The 21380-nt window shown below is 36.8% G+C and overlaps 1 protein-coding gene across 1 annotated transcript; it reads right to left on the bottom strand.

The window, feature by feature from the left end:
- Positions 1-159: 159 nt before the first annotated feature.
- Positions 160-20986, bottom strand: LOC148957671 (cyclic nucleotide-gated channel rod photoreceptor subunit alpha-like). Its single transcript, XM_089114877.1, has 6 exons — positions 20780-20986; positions 5206-5393; positions 3852-4081; positions 2943-3431; positions 1985-2176; positions 160-565 (listed from the first exon to the last, which is right to left on the bottom strand). The coding sequence occupies exons 2-6, from the start codon at positions 5361-5363 to the stop codon at positions 399-401; spliced, it is 1236 nt and encodes a 411-aa protein (XP_088971003.1). The 5' UTR covers positions 5364-5393; positions 20780-20986; the 3' UTR covers positions 160-398.
- Between the last annotated feature and the right edge of the window lie 394 nt (positions 20987-21380).

The raw sequence follows: 21380 nt of genomic DNA, 5'->3' as shown, positions 1-21380 counted from the left end.
TAAACTAAGAACCAGGTGGGCATAGGAAGCACTTGAATTACCGATGTCTTGAAAATAAAAATGTAATGATACAACGATAACTTTTATGGAAATATTATGGAAATATTGCAGGCATTCTAAAAGTTGTAGACATTAAACTTATATCAATGTTTGGGAATAACTGAATACGGATTTGTATAGGAAAAAGGTCGTTAGCAACTTCTTGCAAAAAACTGGAACGAAAAACATTCGAATATTTATCAATCTATAAGAAAATACCAAATTGGTTATATTCAACGAAAAATTGTGCATGCGCTAAGAAAACCTCACTAATAATGTTGCAATATAGTTAGAATAATGTTTGATTGAAATTCTAGAATACATTTGATTTCAATATCAGATTGAAAATATGTCATAAGTCAGATTTTGTCAAATATATCAATAGTTAGAGATGGATGATAGTTAGAAAGGAACATTCTGCTTGCCTTGATTGCATCTAACCGTTGCTGGAAATGTGACCTTGCAACTTGGGTATTTTGAACTACATTGCCTAGGTAACCGACAACTGATGCAAACAGGAGAATGCCTGCAAGACAATAAAGTCATGAAAAATTTGAATATAACTGCTAGTATCTAAACAACAGTAAATTACAAAAAATAAATAGTGTCTTTTGCGGGACAGCTGCAGAAAAAAGGGGAGAGAGCACGACAAATCTACCAAATGTGTTTTTTTTCTTTGTATCTTACTAGGGCACATTCAGCCCCCACTTCTCCTGTTGGCAGGAAAAAGGGTACGGGTGTCCCCGAAGCCTCAGTGCTGCAGATGTCCTTGGTTTATGTTTTAGAAAAGATGAAGGATGTATCCCATCAGTAGGCAAACATGCAAAAATATAAACCGTGCGATTCCTTTAAACCTAAACTTTATTACTTGGGGATTAAGATTCATTGTCTGGAAGAGTAGCTTCAGGGAACAGAAAAAGGCTAATTTGGGAGATTTTATTCGCAGGCCTTATTCGGTTGTGCAAAAATAATCCGACATATGGTGCTTCTTTTGTGTGAATTTTGCGCAAAAGCTGACAAAATCGTGAAAGATTATCTATTAGTTCGAGGTCCTTTATCAATATTACTGTTAAAAGAAGCAGATATGCTTTAAAAGAGTCCGTCAATAAGCACCTGCCCTTTGCTAAAGTGTAATTTATGTAACGAGAGGCGTTGTCAGACATTCGGGCAAGCTGAAAAGTATTTCACACTCTCATATCTACCCTGGATGTTTCCAACACTACCCTGGAAATAAAATAAAAATAAAATGAACCTAACCTATACCGTCTCTTTTTTCTGTTTAACTCAAATTTTGAGGATTACTGTTTACCAACCTGTTATATAGCGGTATAGGAAGACCTGTACACATTTTGGCCTGTACAACAAGACAGATCTTAGTTCCAAGCTTAATCGCACATCGAGCGCGTTTATGACCAGTAGAACGGTAGACCAGTTTTTTGTGTGTCTGTTATTTCACTTCAAAGTTAGGTAACCTTCTTGTTCCTAAAAGGCCATGACCGCTGTGGAGGAGACAATCAACAAACAAAGCATCGCCTTAGGTTTTTTCTTGGACTTGAACCAGAGAGTGGGACTAAACACAAGTCAAATGTAAAACACAAGTTAATAACTGGTCCCATACACTTCATCCAAATGGGTCGACAAGGATTAAATCTGTTATTACGACGATCACAGCTTAGTAATTTACCGCGGCGTAGTAGCTTACGTATTTCTTTTAGATCGTTCAATTCTTTCTTGCTATTAGCTTTTATTGTTATGTTCGGTTTTGCTGAAGTGGCCTAAATCTATTTTGTTCGTGCTTGCTCTCAAATTTTCAAACAAAATTGACAGCCAAATTTATAAGCCCGTTGCAATGTTTTTTAGCTTTGAAAAACCCGGGAATGCTTTGAATTTTGAAACCTGGGAATTTTGTCTCCATAATCTAGTTAATACGAAATCGTTTGCTCACCAAGTAGAAAATCCAAAATGACGAATGAAAACTCTAATGTTGTTTGTGGCTTCGTCAACTCCCCAATCGTTGTCAACGTGAATGTGGACCAGTAGAAACACTGAACGTACTGCCGCGTTAATGAGGCGTAGGTCTCATTCAGTTTTGTCATTCCAAGAACTCCAGGATATACCCACTCGTCTGAGCCAAAACCTGAAACATGACAAAGCAGAATTTTCAAACAAAAGGTAAAACTTTAGCAGGCCTCCAAACAGCCAGCTTCCTTTGGCTACCGGACAAAAAGCTTCTGCTAAATATCCAAACTCAAGTTTTCACCAAGACGGAAAGAAAGACATAAAACAATGGACGTGGAGAGGTGGGAATGGGCAATTAAATTTCTTGAAGATAATTATCTCAGCTTGGCAGTGAGAAAAAGGCAAATGCGAAAAAAATTCCAATTGATGAACAAGAAAGAAACACCAAGAAAAATGCATATGGGGACTGAACCCAGAATCACTAAAGGTAGTAGGAGAAATAACAAGATTGATAAAACAAAATTAGAGATGTAACAAGTACAAATGTTATTAAGCAAAAAATGCGAAATAATTACGACAAAAAAATGTGATGTTCTCAAAGTTTAAGGGCAACAGAAGAAACAAGTTCATGATTTTTGGAACTGAGCCAAAGTAACAGTTATCCGTTAGCAAACTTCATATCTTCTATTGGTCATAGCTCACCCGATTTTTGACAAATTTGACTGATTTTGCATAAATGGGAGTATTCTATTGTGTTATTTTGTGTTATGTGCTCAAAATTCGAAAATTCTAAAAACAGTTTATTTGTGACGTCACACTTGAGAACTCTATAGAGCACAGACTTGAAAACTGGGGCTCCATTTGAGGTGTTACATAAACTGTTCGTTGTGTTTACAAAACCCCCGTTTTATCGTAAATAGATGAAATTTAAATTTTGCACTTACCTATTGCCTCTGAAACCTTAAAGTAAAGGCATGCATTTAGGTGAATCACGGTGAACATAAAAATGACAAGAATTGACACTCTTAGAGTATTCGGATAAGTTGTCGAGCTTTCTGCCTTTTCGATGAACTTTAAGAGTCTGTGTATTTTAAAAAGTCTGTTCAAACGAAGGGCTGGCTGGAACGTTGCTGTCGGGAAGCACAGGTCAATTGGCAAAACCGCAATAATATCAAGTGCAAAAGAGTAGCTACGCATGTAACGTCTCTGGATCTTCTTTATATTGCACTCAAGGATACCCTCATCCATATAAGCGAGTCTGGTGTGCATGAATATGTCCAATACATTGAAAACATCCAGTAGATAGTCAATTGCCAGCCATACAGCAAGATGCAGCTTGTGAATTTCTGAAAAAGCAGCTCGAAGTGTTATGATGTTCGTCGAGTACATAAACATTATTGCCAGCCACATGTGCCAGTAATAATTCAGCCTGCCTGAAAATGAATAAAGCCAGTGTTACAAATTTTGCATTTAGCTGTCGAAACTAAAACGGGTGCAGGAAAATGACTACATTCGTAACTAACACGTAACAATGATAATTCACAATTCAAATAATATTTCTATAAGCAATGTTTAGTAAGTTGTTGAATTCAATAAAATACAAAAGTAAGGCTAACAGACACAAAAAACGCACTTATCGTAAAGATTCATCGGATAATTTGCTATATCTGACATTTCTGATAATCTTAATTTTTGAGACCATGTTAGTATTAAGACTCATATCTACTCCAAAGGCTAAAGACGCAAGCACGTACAACAATCGCAAATAGTAAAAGATTTTAACATGACCATCACAAACCAAATGAATAGCCACAAATAAAAACTTTCCAGTTTACTAATTATACATTTTATACCTGATGGATCGATGACAAATTTTTTGTCCGGTCCCTTGAAAGCTATACCCCAGACTTTCATTCTCGAAGGTTCCTCCCTGGTTGGGGATATTGTGCTGACAAAATGAAGTTTTCGCAGGAACCTTTTTTCATCTTCAGTATATTGTCTTTCTTTTCCATTATCAAGAACATTCAAAAATGTCGATCGCCTCCGCATTGGCTTGGATGGAAATGTACCAAGTGTGATTCCCCTAAATGAAAAATTGATATTCTTTAATATCAAATGAAAGTCTGTAAGAGAACAAGTGGAGATTGTAAGGCGGGAAGACTAATGTAAAAGTTGAGGCTCCTTCAGGCCAATCATTCTTGTGGGGGCTCGAGATATTTATGGGAAGGCTTTATGATATCAACGCCTAGCACAACAAATTGAAAACGGAATTTACTTCCCAGGGGGTGGGGGTACTCATATATACAGTATTTAGAATAGGGCTGTTTAGGCTGAGGTACAAACCATAAAGAAAATTTTTGGTGCAAAAATGGACCCAAAAAATAATTTTTCACTAGTTTTTTAAACTTTCCTTACATTCAAGAACCAAAAATTAATTCAGAATTTCATTAACCAATGAAGTATTTTTACAATTGGCTGACCCTAAAAGATAATTTTTACTAAAATTCTAGTAACAAAAAAATTAACCTGAGCACCCCAATCCTAGAAATTTATGAGTACCTTTCCCCTAGGATCTACATATTCTACATATTGTACATATTTTCAAAACAGTTTTCATAGTATGGCGACATGGCCTCGTTAAATGACAGTCAGCATCGACAAGTGCTGTTATTTACAACCCATTGCATTAGGATCAGTCTCTTAAACATTCTATCAAATGTCTGCAACATTCTCTGAACAAAATAGCTGACCTAGATCAGAGGCGGATCCAGAGAAAATTTGAAGGAGGAGCAGTTGGTAATGGGGGGGCTGAAAATTTTTCAGAAATTGATGACGAGTGTACGCTGTATTCACTTGTAAGGAAATTTTTCACAATAATGTTGTATACTTTGAGAAAATCTTTGAAGTAAATTAACCTAGAAGTTTCAAAAAGTTTTTCACTTGCTTCTCATTCTTCAAGAGGGGCGCAAAATTTCCAAAAAAGGGGCGCTAGACTGGCTTCAACTTAGTGATGGAGGGGCAACTGCCCCCCCCCCTAAATCCGCCACTGACCTAAATGCAGTTCTAAACATTGGAAATAGACTTGATAGAATGACCAAACGGACACGAAACATTTATAAAGGCCATTGAAACTCGAAATTTGAAATAACAAACAAAATTCTAGATGGCATTAGAAGTTCAAAATTAACTTGAAATTAGTGTTCTTACCGCTGACCACGCTTTGCTGTCCGTTGTGTTTTGGTGGTGCTGCGTCCATTACCTAACGCTGACTGCGGAGGAGTAGTACTGTCGATACTCTTTTCCTTTTGGGTCGACATGGCGCGAAATCTTCTGAAAGAACTAACGATGTTGGAGCCGGTCTTCATCTCGACTGAGAGGTGGCGAAACACTAATTCCTGAAAAAGTAACCAACAGAGCTACAAAAATTGCATGTTCCACTCTCATGTTGATGGATGTAAAATTTCTTAGATGCTTACAGGCGGAGTATCAAAATGTTCTTATTCCTGCTAACGATGTCATCACATCCCTTTTCCATGCTTTGGAGCAGCCATTCCAGCAAAAAGGGACTACTATAAAATTTACTGATATGAATATGGAATCGTATATAGAAATTTATATAATACAAAATATTTCTCAGTTTAGAACAGATGATTCCTTTTTGTTTTGGAAGGTAACATAAACGCCAATTTTTCAATTTACTATAAAGAAACAAGAGTGAACTTAGTTCCACAATGCAAAAAATCAAGAGCTGATGAAACATGGGGTGGACTGAGGCCCGAAAACTTGCCCCTCCCCTCCCCCAGGTGAAAGTGATTACATTAACAGCAAAAAATTTGGTCAGATAAATTTTCGGCGGATATACTTCGTCGAAAGAAAATTTCGGACAACTTCAGAATTTCGTCGTGACAACATTTCATCGTGGATTTTTAACACAAAAATAGCAACATATTACCAAGACCTTAAGAGGCAAAACCATACAGGTTGGTTCATATTCAATCCCATAGGTACCGGCTTCGTGGAGACTTGGGGGCTTATGTACCACTGATCAATGTTGAGTACCCGTTCGGATTTTGGCTCATATCAGGAAAACCAAATTAAAGCGCTATATTTCCTCAGTTTAAATAAAGGTGGAGTCAAAAGAGATGCTTTCAGCAAGAGTCTCTACCCTATATTTATAAGGCATGAAAGTTCATAAACAGAGTATATTTAAAAGTATTAGTGTGAATATAAGTAAAGATTCGGAAAGCACAAGACCATCTCCAACAGGAAAAGTTGGTCTCGAAATTGTACTTCTTGTAGAGTTCAAAATTTTTATTGAAAAGTACAAATACCTTGAACGAATGAAAAAATGGTACAGTTGAGTATAAAAAGACAGAGGTGGAATCCTTTGAAACTGGCGAAAAAACACAGTTAAAACAGAAGCGTAGCTAGGCTGTTAAGACTGGGGGAGAGAGGGTTAGGCAAAGGCGAGTTGAGCAAGGGAAAATTGGGGTCCACATCCTTTTGGACCCAAGAAAACGCCCTTTTTCAAAGAGATCTTTTGTCATTAGGGGTGGTATCTGCCCCTCTTGCCTTTCCCTTGCTATGCCACTGAGTTAGAACTATTTTCATCTACCGATGGTGAAAACGAAGTTAGTTCAAGAACCGACAACGATGATGATAATGATGATGATGATGATGCCTACGATAAAGATAATTGTAAAGATGGTTTAAATAATATGTACATAAATTTGATTCTTTACCTCATAAAATAGCTTTTCTACGCGAATTCTAAAAAAATCTTAAATGCAAAAAATTTCATCGTGAAAAAATTTCGTCTCAATTTCAAATAAGTCGAAGAAAATTTCGTCAAAATGTTTGTCCAAAAATTTGTCACGGCGAAATTTTTTTGTAGTTAATGTACATATGTTAAAGCGGAACTTACAGGTCTGATATCACGTGACTCGTTGCATAAGATTTTTAAACGCTGGGTCACTATTTGAAAAAGACAGTAGAGCAGATAAGAAAATACCTTATCGCTACAAAAAGGGGATATTTACCTTCCAACTTTTTACAATTCAAGTAACTTATACAATTTGCAAAAACCATCTAGGATGGCCATTCGGCAACAGCATTGACTGGGGCATTTATTCCGAAAAAATTGCGAGTTTGCAAGTACAAATGGCATCTGTTTCCAAGACAACAAAAACAAAATATCCATTGCTACAAGTTCTTTTGTGGTTTACACAGGTGCAGTAGGTTTTTTCCTGATTGCTTTGAAAACTAGCAATAGATTTGCCTTTTCTCGCAGAATTTTCACAAACAGATCGCTGAGTATCTACAAACTGAGACACTCGAGACAATTAAAAAGCGAGAACAATTTAATGCTTGATTTTCTATTTTCTATTGAGATCTTTGCATCGGAGAGAATTAGCAAGCAAACTATTCATAAAACAATGCAGTATATTTCTTGATGAATGTTTTTAGGAATATGTATACAGATTACTGGTGAAGACGAAGATCGAAACATTTTACGAAGCTGTATAATTTACGTTTGCCTACTATTTTTGTTATAGAATATAGCATTTTTCAAACGTTTAATAGAACAAGCTTTTCAATGTATCAAGCACGAGTGATGAAAAACCTTTGAAACTATCATATTGTTTTGCTGATTTAAGATAAGCCGCTGGAAAGGGTAACCTGTATAGAGGGAACTCATAGGTAATGATTGTTACCAAACTAGAGCCTTGTGGGAGCGAAGATCTAAAATATTATCGATTCAAGATAGAGAATCTAGCAGGAAACAGTGTCATCAGCATCACGGATTATAAACGTAAACATTAGATGATGATTGTTCAAGTGTGAGTGAATAAATTATAAATTGGTGTTGTAAAAATTGGCCTGGTTCATCAATAAATGTAATAAAACGCGTAAAAGTAGAGAAGGCAATGCACATGAAACAATATGTGAAGATCGAAGCTTAAGAAGAACGTTTCTAAGCCATATCCAATTCATTGGTATTTCGTAGCAAAAACAAGCATATAAGAGTTTCGGTGGACGCTAGATTTTTATAGCCGATGGTTGAGGAATATTTCTATTTTGGAACATTTTAAAGTCATCCATAACTGATTCAGGGGATCAAAAACTGCTGTTACACTATGCTCATCAAAGCAGGTTGGATAGACATAAGAAATGTTGATCTGAGTTGAACCATTAATAGTGTGGAATCTTTGAACATGAAATAAATGACTGAGGCAGGAATAGCTGAGTTAGTATTCTTCAGCGCTTTAGAAAGGTTTAATCTTGATGAAAAGCGAGTATATTAGCAGATTTTACAAGAATTGATTGTTAATATGTGTTTTGATTGTAAGAGTTTTTTTGCTATTAATTGAATAATCAAAGTGCGTGAAAGAGTTATGAACTCGAAAGAAAAAGCTGCGAACTAAAGGTACCTTCGCTGCTATTTTTCAACACCTTTTCTGCTAATAGCGAACAACATCTGTCAACAACTGCGACCTTTATTTTCAAAGAAAATGAGAAACTTACAGCTTAGGATTACGGAATCTGAATAAAACACACAAAATGGGCTTCACGTGGGTAGAAATGCCCTGCGCCAGACATAAATACATTCATAAAAGTTACCAACATATAAGCACGTGTATCTGATATTTGAAAATCTCCGCTATCATTTTGACTTAAGGATACAAATGGAACCCCACCGGACTGCTCCGCTCTGACCAAGAATTAAAACGTGATATAGACAGTAGGTAATATCAAATTTCACCCTAGCTCTGGGTGTTTCACCCTAGCTACCCCCACTTGATGACCCTGGGAATAACATACTTCTCTAATCTGAAATCTATCACGAGAAACGAAAATTAATTAATTCGTATTTCGTATATAGAACACCCTTTTTGAAAAAGTCTCATTTTTATTACAAAAAATGGTGAAACTTTGCAGAGAGTTCACAATGAGAAAATATTTAGCAGTGGCTAATCTAAAAACATTTTTTCGCGCGACGCAGAACTGCACCGCCGAGGGATGACGATGAGAAGGAGGTGATATTTTGCAAAATTTTAATAGATTTGCGGCATGAAATAATTACTACTTGAAACATCTTAAAGATCACACACTGAATGATTTTGCAAAGACACGATACAAATGCTAGCATAAAGGGCAGCTTTGGCCTTCATTTCTTGGATAGAATCTTATAATAAAATAACCTGTCTACAGTAAGGGCATAGTTTGCTAGAATGGGTAAATGTATATCTAAAAGTGATTGGGAAACTTGCCGAGCTCTAAATTAATATTGTTGAAACCTAACGGGAAAATAAATGTAGCAGAAATGACCAGTTGGGCTAAAGAGAGCCGCGATCGCAGGGCTAACAAATTCAAAACAGTTTTTTGAGAAAATTTGGGGAGGATGCAACATGTTTTAATGGCTAAAATATTATAGCGAGCGGTCAAAAGCAAAATAATTATGTACGTTGCTGAATAAAATCTTTTATGTCAGTCGAAAGATTTTTTCTTCTGAAAATAACATTTCTCAATAACTCTAAGACATTTCTAAAACTTGTACTTTCTTCCAAACTAAAACACCCTTATTGTTGCAAAATTCTTTCGATTGATTACAAAACTAGTTGAAGAAGCAGCTGAACAAAACGGTCTCAAAAAGAGAAAAAGTAGGACAGGGAAAATTCTTCTAGTACAATGCTCCACGTCTTTGGTTCAGTAAATGTTTTCCCTTTAACGATGTTATCAAGTAGTTCCAGTACTTATGATTTTTTTTTCATTGCCACACAATTTGAATTTTCCAGAACTAAATTTGAAAAAAATACATTGATTCTCGAAAATTTGACATCAAAGCAACTTTATTCAAGATATAAAAAGCATTAGAATGTCTGGAGAAATTCAATTTAAAAATTGGAGAAAACTTGTAGCAAACGTGCAGTGATCAAATAGCAAAATAATTTTCGTGATGAAATTTGTATCCAGAGGTCATAAATGAACATTAGATTGACTATGGATATTAAGCCATCATTACCAAATGTCTAACAAAAAATGGCTAACAGTTTTAACATTTTTCTTACCAGAACGCTGTGCGATTTTATATTCTATCTAGAATATGATGAAACTTTTGCTACTTGTCCTTACCAGCCAAGTTGCTCCAAGAAAACTCCACCGCTTTATCTCTTACAAAATTGACAGAATAACATTATTTGTCCCTGAATAAGATAAATCACGATGCATCTTTTTCTGGATGAACAGGTGAAATCTAGTCGCTTAGAAAAGCCGCCAATAGAAGCCAATGCGGATTATGCAAATAGCAGTACTGTTGCCATGTTGCCTCGTTCTACAGTCATCTTCAGAAAGAGGTCTCGTGAGTTTCGGAATTTCTGTTGGGAACATTCTCTGTTTGAATGGACTCCCTGTTAGCTTTAAACGTTGGCAGAATATGATGTTGCAGCTCCACCTTTTGTCAAAACTGGTAGGACAGGAACGAAATTCTTGCTATATACATTCGCGGATTCATAATAGATGCGAGCAATCTGCGTCTTTCACTGCTAGTAATTTGTCGAAGATAAGCACCATGCGTTATATTTGGCTCACTGACGCAATGACGGAAAACATTTGCTTTTAAATGAGCTTGCTTTCATCTTTAAGCCGGTTGCTTCGCAGTAGCGTATTCCATAAGATGGGTTTGCTTTCGTTTAATATAAAAGGCAGCTGCTCATCGTGCTTGTGTTTTGCATTCAAGTAGAAAAAAGTAAAGTGGCAAACTAGAGCGATGGAAATATAAATGAGCCTTTTAAAGGCTGGGGTGTGAGACAGGTTTGCAATTTTTAAGGTTGATCTTTTAAAAGATCTTCTACACCCAATACAATGCTGATTCGATATAATTCTTTGCCTCACTGAACTCGCTTCCCAATTTATTTGCAATATAGCAAAGCATTGCTATCATAGATTGGTTTCGAAAACCTTGATGCTATTCTAAGACATATTATCGAATCAATCACTTCCGATATCAGAGTATTCCTTTAAGATGCTTGGTAGCAAACCCAACAGGAAGCTGTTTGCAAAGACTCGAGAAGAGACTTGTTCAGATCAACTCGAAAAAACGCTGGTATTTCGGGTTGGTTTACCTTCAACTCATGATAGTAGTCCATATACTCAGACTCATGATAGTAGTCCAGTATACTAAGCTCGGCACTTGAAAGTATTCTATGTGGGTTGGGGCATGGGAGGGAATGGATGCAGAAAATATGGGCATGGGGGAGGGAAGGTCCTCAAGCCAAACTTTGTTTCACGACTGAAACGCCATAATGCACCTACTGGTTTTAACTTAAATAAGAAAATTTTGTTTTTTGATGCTTAAGATTAACCAAGAATCACGCACAAGATCTTATAACTTCGTATTGTTCTTCCACTGGAAAATTTTGCACAAATACGCTTGCATAAATAAGGATTTATATTTACCATTAACTTAAATTCGTTGATATAAAATGAAATCATAAGTAAACGAGACATCACACCATGCATGCGATACAGAATAAAGATTGTGGCAATTTTGGACGATCTTTTGTAGGTTGGTTAACTGTAGATCCATTGAAGGTAGAAATAAAGTACTGAAATCAAGCTTGGCTGAAAATCGGGCACGTGAAACAGGGGACAAGTGCCCCTTGAGACATTGCTATAGCACGAAATTCACAATGCGTCACAATGCGTGGGGATATATTTAAAATTTCCAAGCGTATCAAAAAGCAGCAATCATGATTAGCATTCCATAGCAGCTGCAAGGCCGACTTTTTCTTGAATGGCAGGTGGGAAAGAAACTGTGACTTTAGAAATTTAGCAAAGTCAATTAAAGAAGGCATCAAATATTCCTGTCTTCTTAGATGCGCCACATAGAACCTTCCTAAAATTTCCATGTAATTGTAATATGTCAGTTGAAACAATTGTTTGTTTTTAAATATGTTACTGGTTATTGGGCAAAAAAGCAGGGGCAAAACACGAAGAAGACAATTAAAATACGGTAATATCGAAGGTTGAAGAAATGCAAGTTCTCCATATCTAATGACGGATTTGTTTGAGGGTGTAGCTGCTTCACATTGACAATTTAATGATGATTTGTAATCTTTAAATTCACCATCAGAAAATGGCTAGCTTCAACGGAAATGCATTTTGAAAGATCTAGGAACTCAAAAAAACCTTAGACATTATACCACAGTGTCGAATAAAGGTGACAGCCATACATGAGAAAGACTATGCAAGATACACAATAAGTTTATAAGTTCATATATAACTATTATTTTGTCAGCCATGGCCTAAATGATTCCTTCTGCAGCAGCAACTACATATATACCGTTTATAAAAAGATAGAGCAACATGTTTTAATCAAAGCCATTAAGGGGTCCAAACACTTTTATCGTATGATTTCTAAGAAACGCATTCAGATCCTAAAGGCCTTAACCGTTGTAAATTTACACCAAAAGACGCACGACGCATCTTATGCTATAGTTTCCATACTGCTCGACCTGATAGTCATAAATAAGCATGATTAATATCATAAATTAGTATGATTAATTATTTCAAGTAAAGGGTTAGGGTAAGAGTTAGGGTTAGGGTTAGGGCTAGGTTTAGAGCTAGGGTTAGGTTCAGGTTTAGGGTTAGGGTAAAGTAATTACGTCATCAGGTCGAGCAGTATGGAAACTAGACAGCTCCATGCTATAGCCGCGATCCATAGAAAACTCATTTCAAAATCCGTAGGCCGCAAACCTATAATAAACAGTTGTGACCTTAAAAACATACTACCTTAAAATACTAATTTCTGGCGAATTATTCCCCATTTAGATGCAAATGGAATGCCTTAACACCATATAGAATACATGCCTAAGATGACTTTCAGGCCATATCTAGAACAGTGAGAGAAAAACTAGTGGTAAATGTTCCGTGGAACTAGCAAAGAGGAAAACATTCTTATTTCGATCTCAATCTCCCTCTATCAGAAAAAGGCAAACTTTCGATCATTTGCTTCATCGGAAATTTTCGATCATTTCTACGGCTGCAAGTCATAGGCTGCCCTTGTAGCAACTGATTCTGTCGTATGCTGCAAACAAGTTGTCAAAATTCAGGCAAATTTAGAGGAATATTCACATAGAAAAGTGGAAAAAAAGAACAGTGCGGCAAATGAAGAGAGGAATTTGGACGTAAAGAGCAGATTTTTCGAGATAAACCTCGAAATAAAGCGCTAATTATGTTGAAATTTGATGTTTGAGGAAACGTTTGTCGAAGTGAAGACATTTTGGATGAATCTTGAAGCAAAATCCGCAAAACTGAAATATCATTGTTAGGGAAAAGCACAGCAAGCAACTCTATGTGCTATAATTCATTAAACATTTACTACCACGCTGCATATTCTCAGCCAAAACCGTGGAATAGTGCAGATCAGATTGCAATGCACATTCAACGCCCTTCCTAATTTTAGACGCAACAAAATCAGGCAATCTGATGACCGAAGCTGTTCGTTACCTGGTAAATAGCGAGAAAACACTCTTGTCCTTGAATGCCATATTTCATTACTGGGAGAATTTTCTGATATAAGGCTGTCAGAAAGATTGCGAGATTTTTGGTACAGTTTTTACTAGTCGTATCTAACTTCATGTCTCGTTGAAATTTAACGTTTTTTTAAAAAATGCTGGTGTAAAGATCAGTGTCTGTGTATTGCTAGTCTACATATCGCAGTCTGGCTCTTCACATCCAAGGCAAAAACATAAATTGTACGCAAGTAGGAAGATGCCAATTTCCTTCCATTTTCAACATAGGTGAAGGTGAATAATTTTGGCAGAGAAAAATGCTCAATGCAGGACTAATCCAAACAAATGTTCAGCCAGAGGTATTATTCAATCCAATGCTAAAAATAGGTTTGCGACAAGAATCTTTTCTGAAGCCAATCCTTTTCTCAAAAAGTAGGCAACATGCACATATTAGTATGGAGAGAAGAATGCAGAAGATCTATCTAAAAGCTTATGGCTTGATCTTAATATTCAATATATGTGAAAGAGATCTGCCTGCATTGTTCCTGTTGATACAGCATCGAGTTCATGACACTAGCTTCTTTAAGTATCTTCAAAGAGCCTTTGATTATCCAAAAGACTTCATTAAGAAAAATGCTTTAACATGAAAACTCATTTGTTTGCCCAAGATGTATGGGAGGGACTTCTGTGAGGAAAATATTGGTGATCACTCCCTAAATACAATACGTCAAAAAACCTTACTTGACATATGTACTGTGGTTTGTATGACACATATGACTTTCCTGGATCATTAAAGTTGAAGAAATGGAAGCTAATTACACGAAAGCCCCTAGACTCTGAAGCACTAGGGCAGGAGCCAATGTCAGGGCCTCCTCTTGGCAGCATTAGATAAAATCATCTTTCCTAAACATAAACAAGTCTGGAACATTCTATTGCGTGAAAAGCAGAACGATAAAGGCAAGAGTTCATTATATACTCAAGTAATGACAAATTTCAAGGATAAACATTTCTAGGACAAGTTCTCTCCATTAAAAGGCACAATCCAGGTGGTATCAGGAAAGTACAATTGTTATTCTTTTAGTAAATAATAGCAATATTAAGATACAAACAGGGATAAATTTATCGTGAATTTTGCATCACAGTGCGCTTAAAAAGGAATTAACAAAATATGCTGTAATTAATTATTGAAACGATTTAAAGATTTTTGCTTGTAGATACTAATTAATTCATCTACGTCTGGAAGATTTTCATCTCAATGTGTTGAAAATTAAAATTATTACGACAAATATGATTTTCTTTGGGTCGGCCGGCAAACCCAGTATTTCAAAACATCTTCTTCAGATAAAATATTGAACTAACGAAACTAATCAATAAAAAAGATAATTTCCAGCTTTTAAGAACCTTCTTAAAAAGTCAAGACCCTCTTAAAGACCGGTAATGTCTGAATTAGGCATTGCTTCAATCAACAAAAAGAGGCTTTTCTAAGAGGAAAAGGAAACAGAAAGAAGAACACTAGCATCGCAAAGATGCAGATATCCAAGAAATCAGCCATAAGACAGAGCTTGGACAGAGAAATTCTCTTATTAAGCCAATCAAAAACGAATGTTTGCCTAGCGTTTGGAGCAAGTCTATTTAATTGTAACTGCTTGCGTTTCCAAACAAGACACACAGATTTAAAATGCAACGCCTTTTCGATACTCAGAGATTGATATGCAACTACTAAAATCTCAGAGGTGCATAAAGACCGACCTCACTTCAGTCTTTTTGTTTTCTCAAGCGCACACTGCGCATCTTCCTGACCTAACTTGTATTTCGCAGCTTATTCGCGCGGACTGATTTCGGGAGTAGGATCAAAGACTACTAACAGGGCGTGCAAAATTTATATTGAGCGCCATCTAGAAGTATGCACAAGTATACTCAATTGAAAAGCACGCGCGAACAATAAGATTGATGTGACGGTCGCAGGCACCGCGCACTAGTCTAAAAGAAGGGGGATGGAAAGGGCGTGACCGAAAATATTTTGAGACCACAAACTCTAGAACTCCGGAAAATACCCCTTAATTCTACTGATTCTTTATAAACAATCTGATTCAGAGAAGATATCAATAACTATGGAATAAAAACATTTAGCTTGGAGACAATAAAACACATCATATCATTAAACAAGATAAAACACCTAGAAAATGAATAAAAGGGTTCCTAGCAAGAACAACTGCTACTACTTAGGATCCGTTAGAGCAAACTATCCAGAGTTGCGTAAGAGTAAACTTTCCAAAAAAATGTCTAACCTATTATTGCAAAAAAGTGGGGGTGGGGGATGGGGGCGCTACAGCCCCTGCTAGTCCAATGGCTGTGTGGTGCCTTGGAGGTCGGTTTAAAGAAAATAAACGCCTCGTAAAAGTGTAAAAAGCAAGACAGCGAGCAATGACCGGCTTCTAAAATACAGTTACGAGATGACGTCATCGATTCCCGCAAAGAATGCTATCACAAGTTGGCCTGAATCCGATAGCCTCATATCAGTTTAACGGGTTTATTAAAAACAACAAAAGAAGGATTTCTTGTTGCTTTAATCAACGTCTCTGACTACCTATCAGGTCAAACATCGTTATCATATTTTTGAAGTCTACAAGACAGCCGCTCCCTACTGAGGCATTTAGTGGTTTTCACAAGCCAATAATTAAAAGCAAGGAAAGCAACTCAAAATTACAAACAAGACAAAAGGGATTGCCTTGATAACCTTTTCTGTCCGGGGGCACAAAAAGGAAAGATTGGAAAAAAAAGATTAGAAGACGAAAGATTAAAGCAAGTATGATTCAAAATTCTCGTCTGCTTTTCCACGCACTAATAAAAACCAATAAAAATTATTTACTTTACTAGTAAATGCAAATAAAAATATTCAAAATGGAAATCCATATGAGCTGTTTAATGAGAACATGTCATTCATCGATCCCTTGAAGAAAATTTCTGAACTGACTACATATGATTAAAGAATGATATCTTATTAGCGACCATAGTTTCTAAATCATCATTTATGCATTTTGATACAAGTTACCAATATTTTGATACAAGTTCTTAAAGGCACTATGTCCTGTCAGTCAACTGTCTACAGTAAACAATAGATTTTGCAGCGCATTTATGATCGAGAAAACATTGAGAATGAGCCGATTGGATACGTAACAATAGCTCTATTGTGAATTCCAACCAATAGGAAGTTCAAATGGCCAGCGGAATGCATAGGGCAGTGCCTTTAAGAACTGTGTATATAGTTGTAGAGAAGAATAAGCAAATTTTGAGTTTCTCTCTTATAACTGGAAACCTCTTTTGAACGCAACAGTACTCTTTTATGTGACCCTCTCTATGATACAACTCATAAGTAAACAAGATTACTTGGCAGCAAGAAAACTCCATACAGGAAGTTAATAAAAATTGCAATATTCAAAGCAAACAGCCCAGTGAAAGCTGCAGAGAAAGTGCGCCAAGAAGCTGAGGCTAGTAATATTTCAGGCCGTTGAAAGTCAGGCATGCCATTAGAAAAGACGGAAGCAAAACAAATGAATAGGTGGTAAAGGAAGGTCAAGTGAGTTACAGGACACAAAATAGGAATGTCTAAAGTTGGAAAGCTGTTTAAAATTGGTGGATACCTAGAGCCAATTTTAAAACTGACAACATTAGGAAGGGATTGGCCTATTAAATGTCAAGAGGATAGGACAGAACAAAAAGGTAAGGGGAAGATACAGTCAGGACAAGCTGCCGATCCAACAAAAGGTGCAATTGACCAACCTATAGCAGACTTCAATCGAGCGTCAAATTCAAATTCAAGTAGCTCTTTTCTTACGGGGTGCTGAAAGAATAAGAAAGAAACAAGAAAGTCAAGATACCTTTTGATTAACGCGAGAAACAGGAAAGAGCCACAGGGGGAAGCTCCCATAAAGAGTCCCATGTAAAAAAGAACGGTAACGGTAAAATGACTTGTCAGTGGTCTTCACAGCAGACGAGATAACATATTGTAGTGGAGAAGAAATTAATATAGATACAGGTAGGAAGAATTCGGTAGAGAGGAGCAATTGAATACGACGAAGTCGGTAGAGAGGAGCAATTGAATTCGACGTCAGAGACACTTCAAAACTGGATTAGCCACAAGAAAGTGAAGTGGAAGTGAACCAGAGTTTCTAGTTGAAGGCCTTTGGTCTATAATACATTTTGAGACTGACAATTCTAAGAGACTCTGGGGATAGGCCAAAAAGGAGGCAACCAATCCATATTCCATGTGGCTGTGAAATAATGAACAATGGGTCGACGATACGCAAATCAGCCTGATGAGCACGCCTGATATTGAATCGCTTTAAAATTGATATGGGAAAACAGGCCTGTACTCTTGAGAATCATGGTCATCCTACCTGCTAATTAACTCTGCAATTGAGACTTTTAGGCTACTTGTATGACAGAAAAAGTCGAAGCTCGTCTCTTTCAAACTAGGCAGAAAACCAACAGAGAAAACAAACATGATTGGCTTCTTGCTAGCCTCTTGCAACAACAATGAATCAGAGGCTAGTTCAAATGTCTTTTGTTCAATGTTTTATAAAAATCGCACTTTTTTTGCACCATCTAGCCAGCACCATATAGGATTGGAATTGGTATGTGCGCGGGGAAGAGTTGCAGGCACTGTTTATTGGCAAACAATCTTTACTAGTCTTGGGGGTATTGTCTGTTAACTCCAAGAAAGTATCTACATCTTGTCGGGGGGTTTAGCGGTTTAGCCCCATTTGATCTGAAGCCAAATATCAACTCTGTACTACTTTTAAATAAATGTTTTAAAAACTTCTGTTGCGAGGGCCTCTCTCGTTCATAGCTCTAGACTCCTCGTGTGGCAGGGGATCAGAATTGTTCTATTAATAGGGGCTCAATCCAAGGATTGTCATCATTTTGCATCAGTACTTGGCTAATTTCAGTCATATTTTTGTGAACCGTTTAGGACACTAGTACCTTGCCCCTAAATCAAAGGCCGAGTGTTACCCGTTTACACTACGCCGGTACAAAACCAGAACCGTGTTATATTTGCCTCAGGTTAACATTCACGCGGTTTCATTTTCACTGAATATTAGCAAGAAACAGTAAAAAAAGCCAGTGTGTGCGACAAAATGACATCTGCGTACCTGTAAGCAGGGTAAGGCACTATTTCATTCCGCTTCCATGGAGCAGTCATTTCCTGACACAGCGAGACCATCTTCAACAACAAATACTGGAAGGTGCTTCGATGGCGCAATAAACACAACAAATTAGGAAGAAAATGAATGCTAGGTATGACAGATTGGTTTGAGAAGAAAAAATACAAGAAGAAACAGACAAAAATCTTCACCTTTACTGTGAGCATGATTTCAACTAACGAAGAAGCTAGCTACCTAAACTGAGATCGAGAAAAAAGTAAACACGGCAGAGCGAGGAACAAGCAAGAATACCAAGTACATGCAACTGTCAGGTGAACTTTGAATACCAGCAATCATGACCATACATTATTGCATACATTACATTATTGCATACATTACATTATTGCATACATTACATTATTGCATACATTACATTATTGCATACATTAGTGCTTTGTTGTTGACACTGTTCTCAAGAACTTTGTTCAAAGGAAAATCTTCTTTGATGCAAGCAAAAACCCGAAAAAAACCAACAACGCTTCAGCATACAAAGAAAGAGTTACGATAGCCTCCAAAATAGAAGGGATGAACAAAGAAGGCGTGACTGTGGTACCCAATAGCAGGAATTAAAACCAAGTTGTCAGAGAAGACAGATTTTCGGTAGCTAATTGCGATAAAGTGGGCTTGCAATTATAAAATTGATTATGTTCTTTTTCAAGTGATCATAAGAGTTTCCTGAAATGTTACAAAATTGGTCTTTATGCATCCTTTCAAACTTTCAAGCTCCTTTGATATGGCTTTTTCGATTTTAATAGTTTTTTAAAAGAAATGTTTCTTGCATCGTGGTGTGTAAGAAAGGCTCTACAGTAAAAGTTTGCTGAAAGACGTTCTCATAGAAGCCAAAATATAGCTTTCCCAGGATAACAGGTTAATTTTTTTGCAATGTGTGAACGTTTCAAAAGGTCCTTTTGATAGAGAGAGGATGATGAATATCAACTGCAACTTTTTATATCTGTCATTTATTTAATGAGGTAAAAACCAGCTTTTTTCCGAATAGCAGTTTTTCAGAAAAAAGCTGATAGAGACGGCCGAAACCTATTTTAGAAAAATCCTAGCTCGGACTCGAGCCCCCAAGACCCAACGTAACTGGGGCCTAAGAAGGCTCTATCAAGAAATTTATCAAGAAGTGAAATGAGGCTTGAAATCTTGTTTGCATACAGGAAAGTTCTACATGCTTTCAGGCTGTCAGAGAAAAACTTTAATGAAGAGTCATACCATAGATTGAGCCGTCAAATACACTTCAATCGTATTTGACGATCGGTTTGAAGTCAAATCTTGCAACGCAAAATATTAAATCATGCAGCGATACTCATACAGAACAATTAATCACTTTGATCGAGATGAAGTCCCCTTCATAGCAACTTTTATCAAACTGTTGGATTTCAGAATATGAAGAAATGAGAGGTGAACAGTAAAAGTAAGAACAAGAAATAAAATATAATAAAAGGAGCCGATTTAATATCGATTTCAGCTTGTTGGACTCAAACAGGCGGAGATTCAGAGACAGGTGCATTTGCAATTCATTCATATTGTGAGATTCATTCCCACATATAACTAGAATCTGGGACTTTTTAGCATATGGCCTATTCCAATAGTTACAATCTTGACTGCCTTTGACAAACAATGCTCCCGGAGGATAATGAAGGAAAAAATGCCTCCATTGATTCAAGAAAATAAACTGGCCCGTAAATGTAGAAAGAAAATAACTCCACCTGGCATTCAAATGCAGAACGTAAAATTAAAAAAAAAGAAAATTCGGAGTACCTTCTCCGTATTTCCTAGTGACGAATTAAAAGAAATAGCCTGTTTCAAAAGTTGATAGACAGTGAAGTGTTCTTTTTATTTCATCGGGTGTTTGGGAGTCTATTCCTATCAAAAAAAGTAAAAATTCCCTCTAACATATCTGAAAAACCGTGGGTGGTTCTTCACTACACGACACGAAAATTATTAAACTTTAACTAATAGATTATCGGAAAAACTCATTAGAAACTAAAAGGATTTGATAAATTAAATGATAACATTCATGAGCAAGGGTAATGATAAACAAGTTGTCGAAAACCATACCTGCCATGTCGATGGGGACAACTTCGTTGCTTTAACGTAACCCTTTATAAGAACTGGCGACCAGCAATAAACGGGGAAATCTAAGCCTGCTCCTGTTGTAACACGTACACAACGTGAAAGCGCTAATGAGTGTTTTGCACAAAGATGCAGCCGGCCAAGTTCATCTGATTTAGAAATACTAACTATTGTGCTAGTGAGCACCTGCTCTTGCTAATGTAGTTGATCGCGCGTTCATTTGCATATTCTTGGAACAGGCTAAATCGAAGCAAGCCTACTTTGCTGTTACACCAGACAGGATTTATTTCTAAAAGCAAGAGTAGGTGGTTTAGACGAGTTGCATAGAAAGCAAACAGTTTTTTTGCTATATAACAATACCGTTGCCTTTCTTACAAGCCTCTTAGATGATACGTTTCCTATGCTCATGAAGACGGGGGTAGCAAATATGCCTCTGGGATGTCAGAGCGCTCCTTCGAAGGAGACACCATCTCGAAAGGAGCTTCAGTTGTTCCCGGTCTATTGTCAAATGCAAATTCAAAATTTTCACGTAGGCAAAAATCTAATTAAATTAGGTGCATGCTAAAAATTGACGAGTAGAAAAATG

The sequence above is a fragment of the Rhopilema esculentum genome, chromosome 21, assembly GCF_057945365.1.
Source record: "Rhopilema esculentum isolate cy_ngs chromosome 21, ASM5794536v1, whole genome shotgun sequence".
NCBI lineage: Eukaryota > Metazoa > Cnidaria > Scyphozoa > Rhizostomeae > Rhizostomatidae > Rhopilema > Rhopilema esculentum.
Note: the sequence above shows the minus strand (reverse complement) of the source record. Positions and strands in the feature narration are given on the sequence as shown.

What these genes read in the sequence shown, in the direction of transcription:
- LOC148957671 (XM_089114877.1), bottom strand. Translation starts at nt 5,363, where the DNA reads ATGAAGACCGGCTCCAACATCGTTAGTTCTTTCAGAAGATTTCGCGCC. An exon ending in ATTTGTCATCGATCCATCAG is followed by an intron (nt 3,432 to 3,851) that starts GTATAAAATGTA and finishes ATTCATTTTCAG; the next exon opens with GCAGGCTGAATTATTACTGG. An exon ending in TAAGGTTTCAGAGGCAATAG is followed by an intron (nt 2,177 to 2,942) that starts GTAAGTGCAAAA and finishes GTCATGTTTCAG; the next exon opens with GTTTTGGCTCAGACGAGTGG.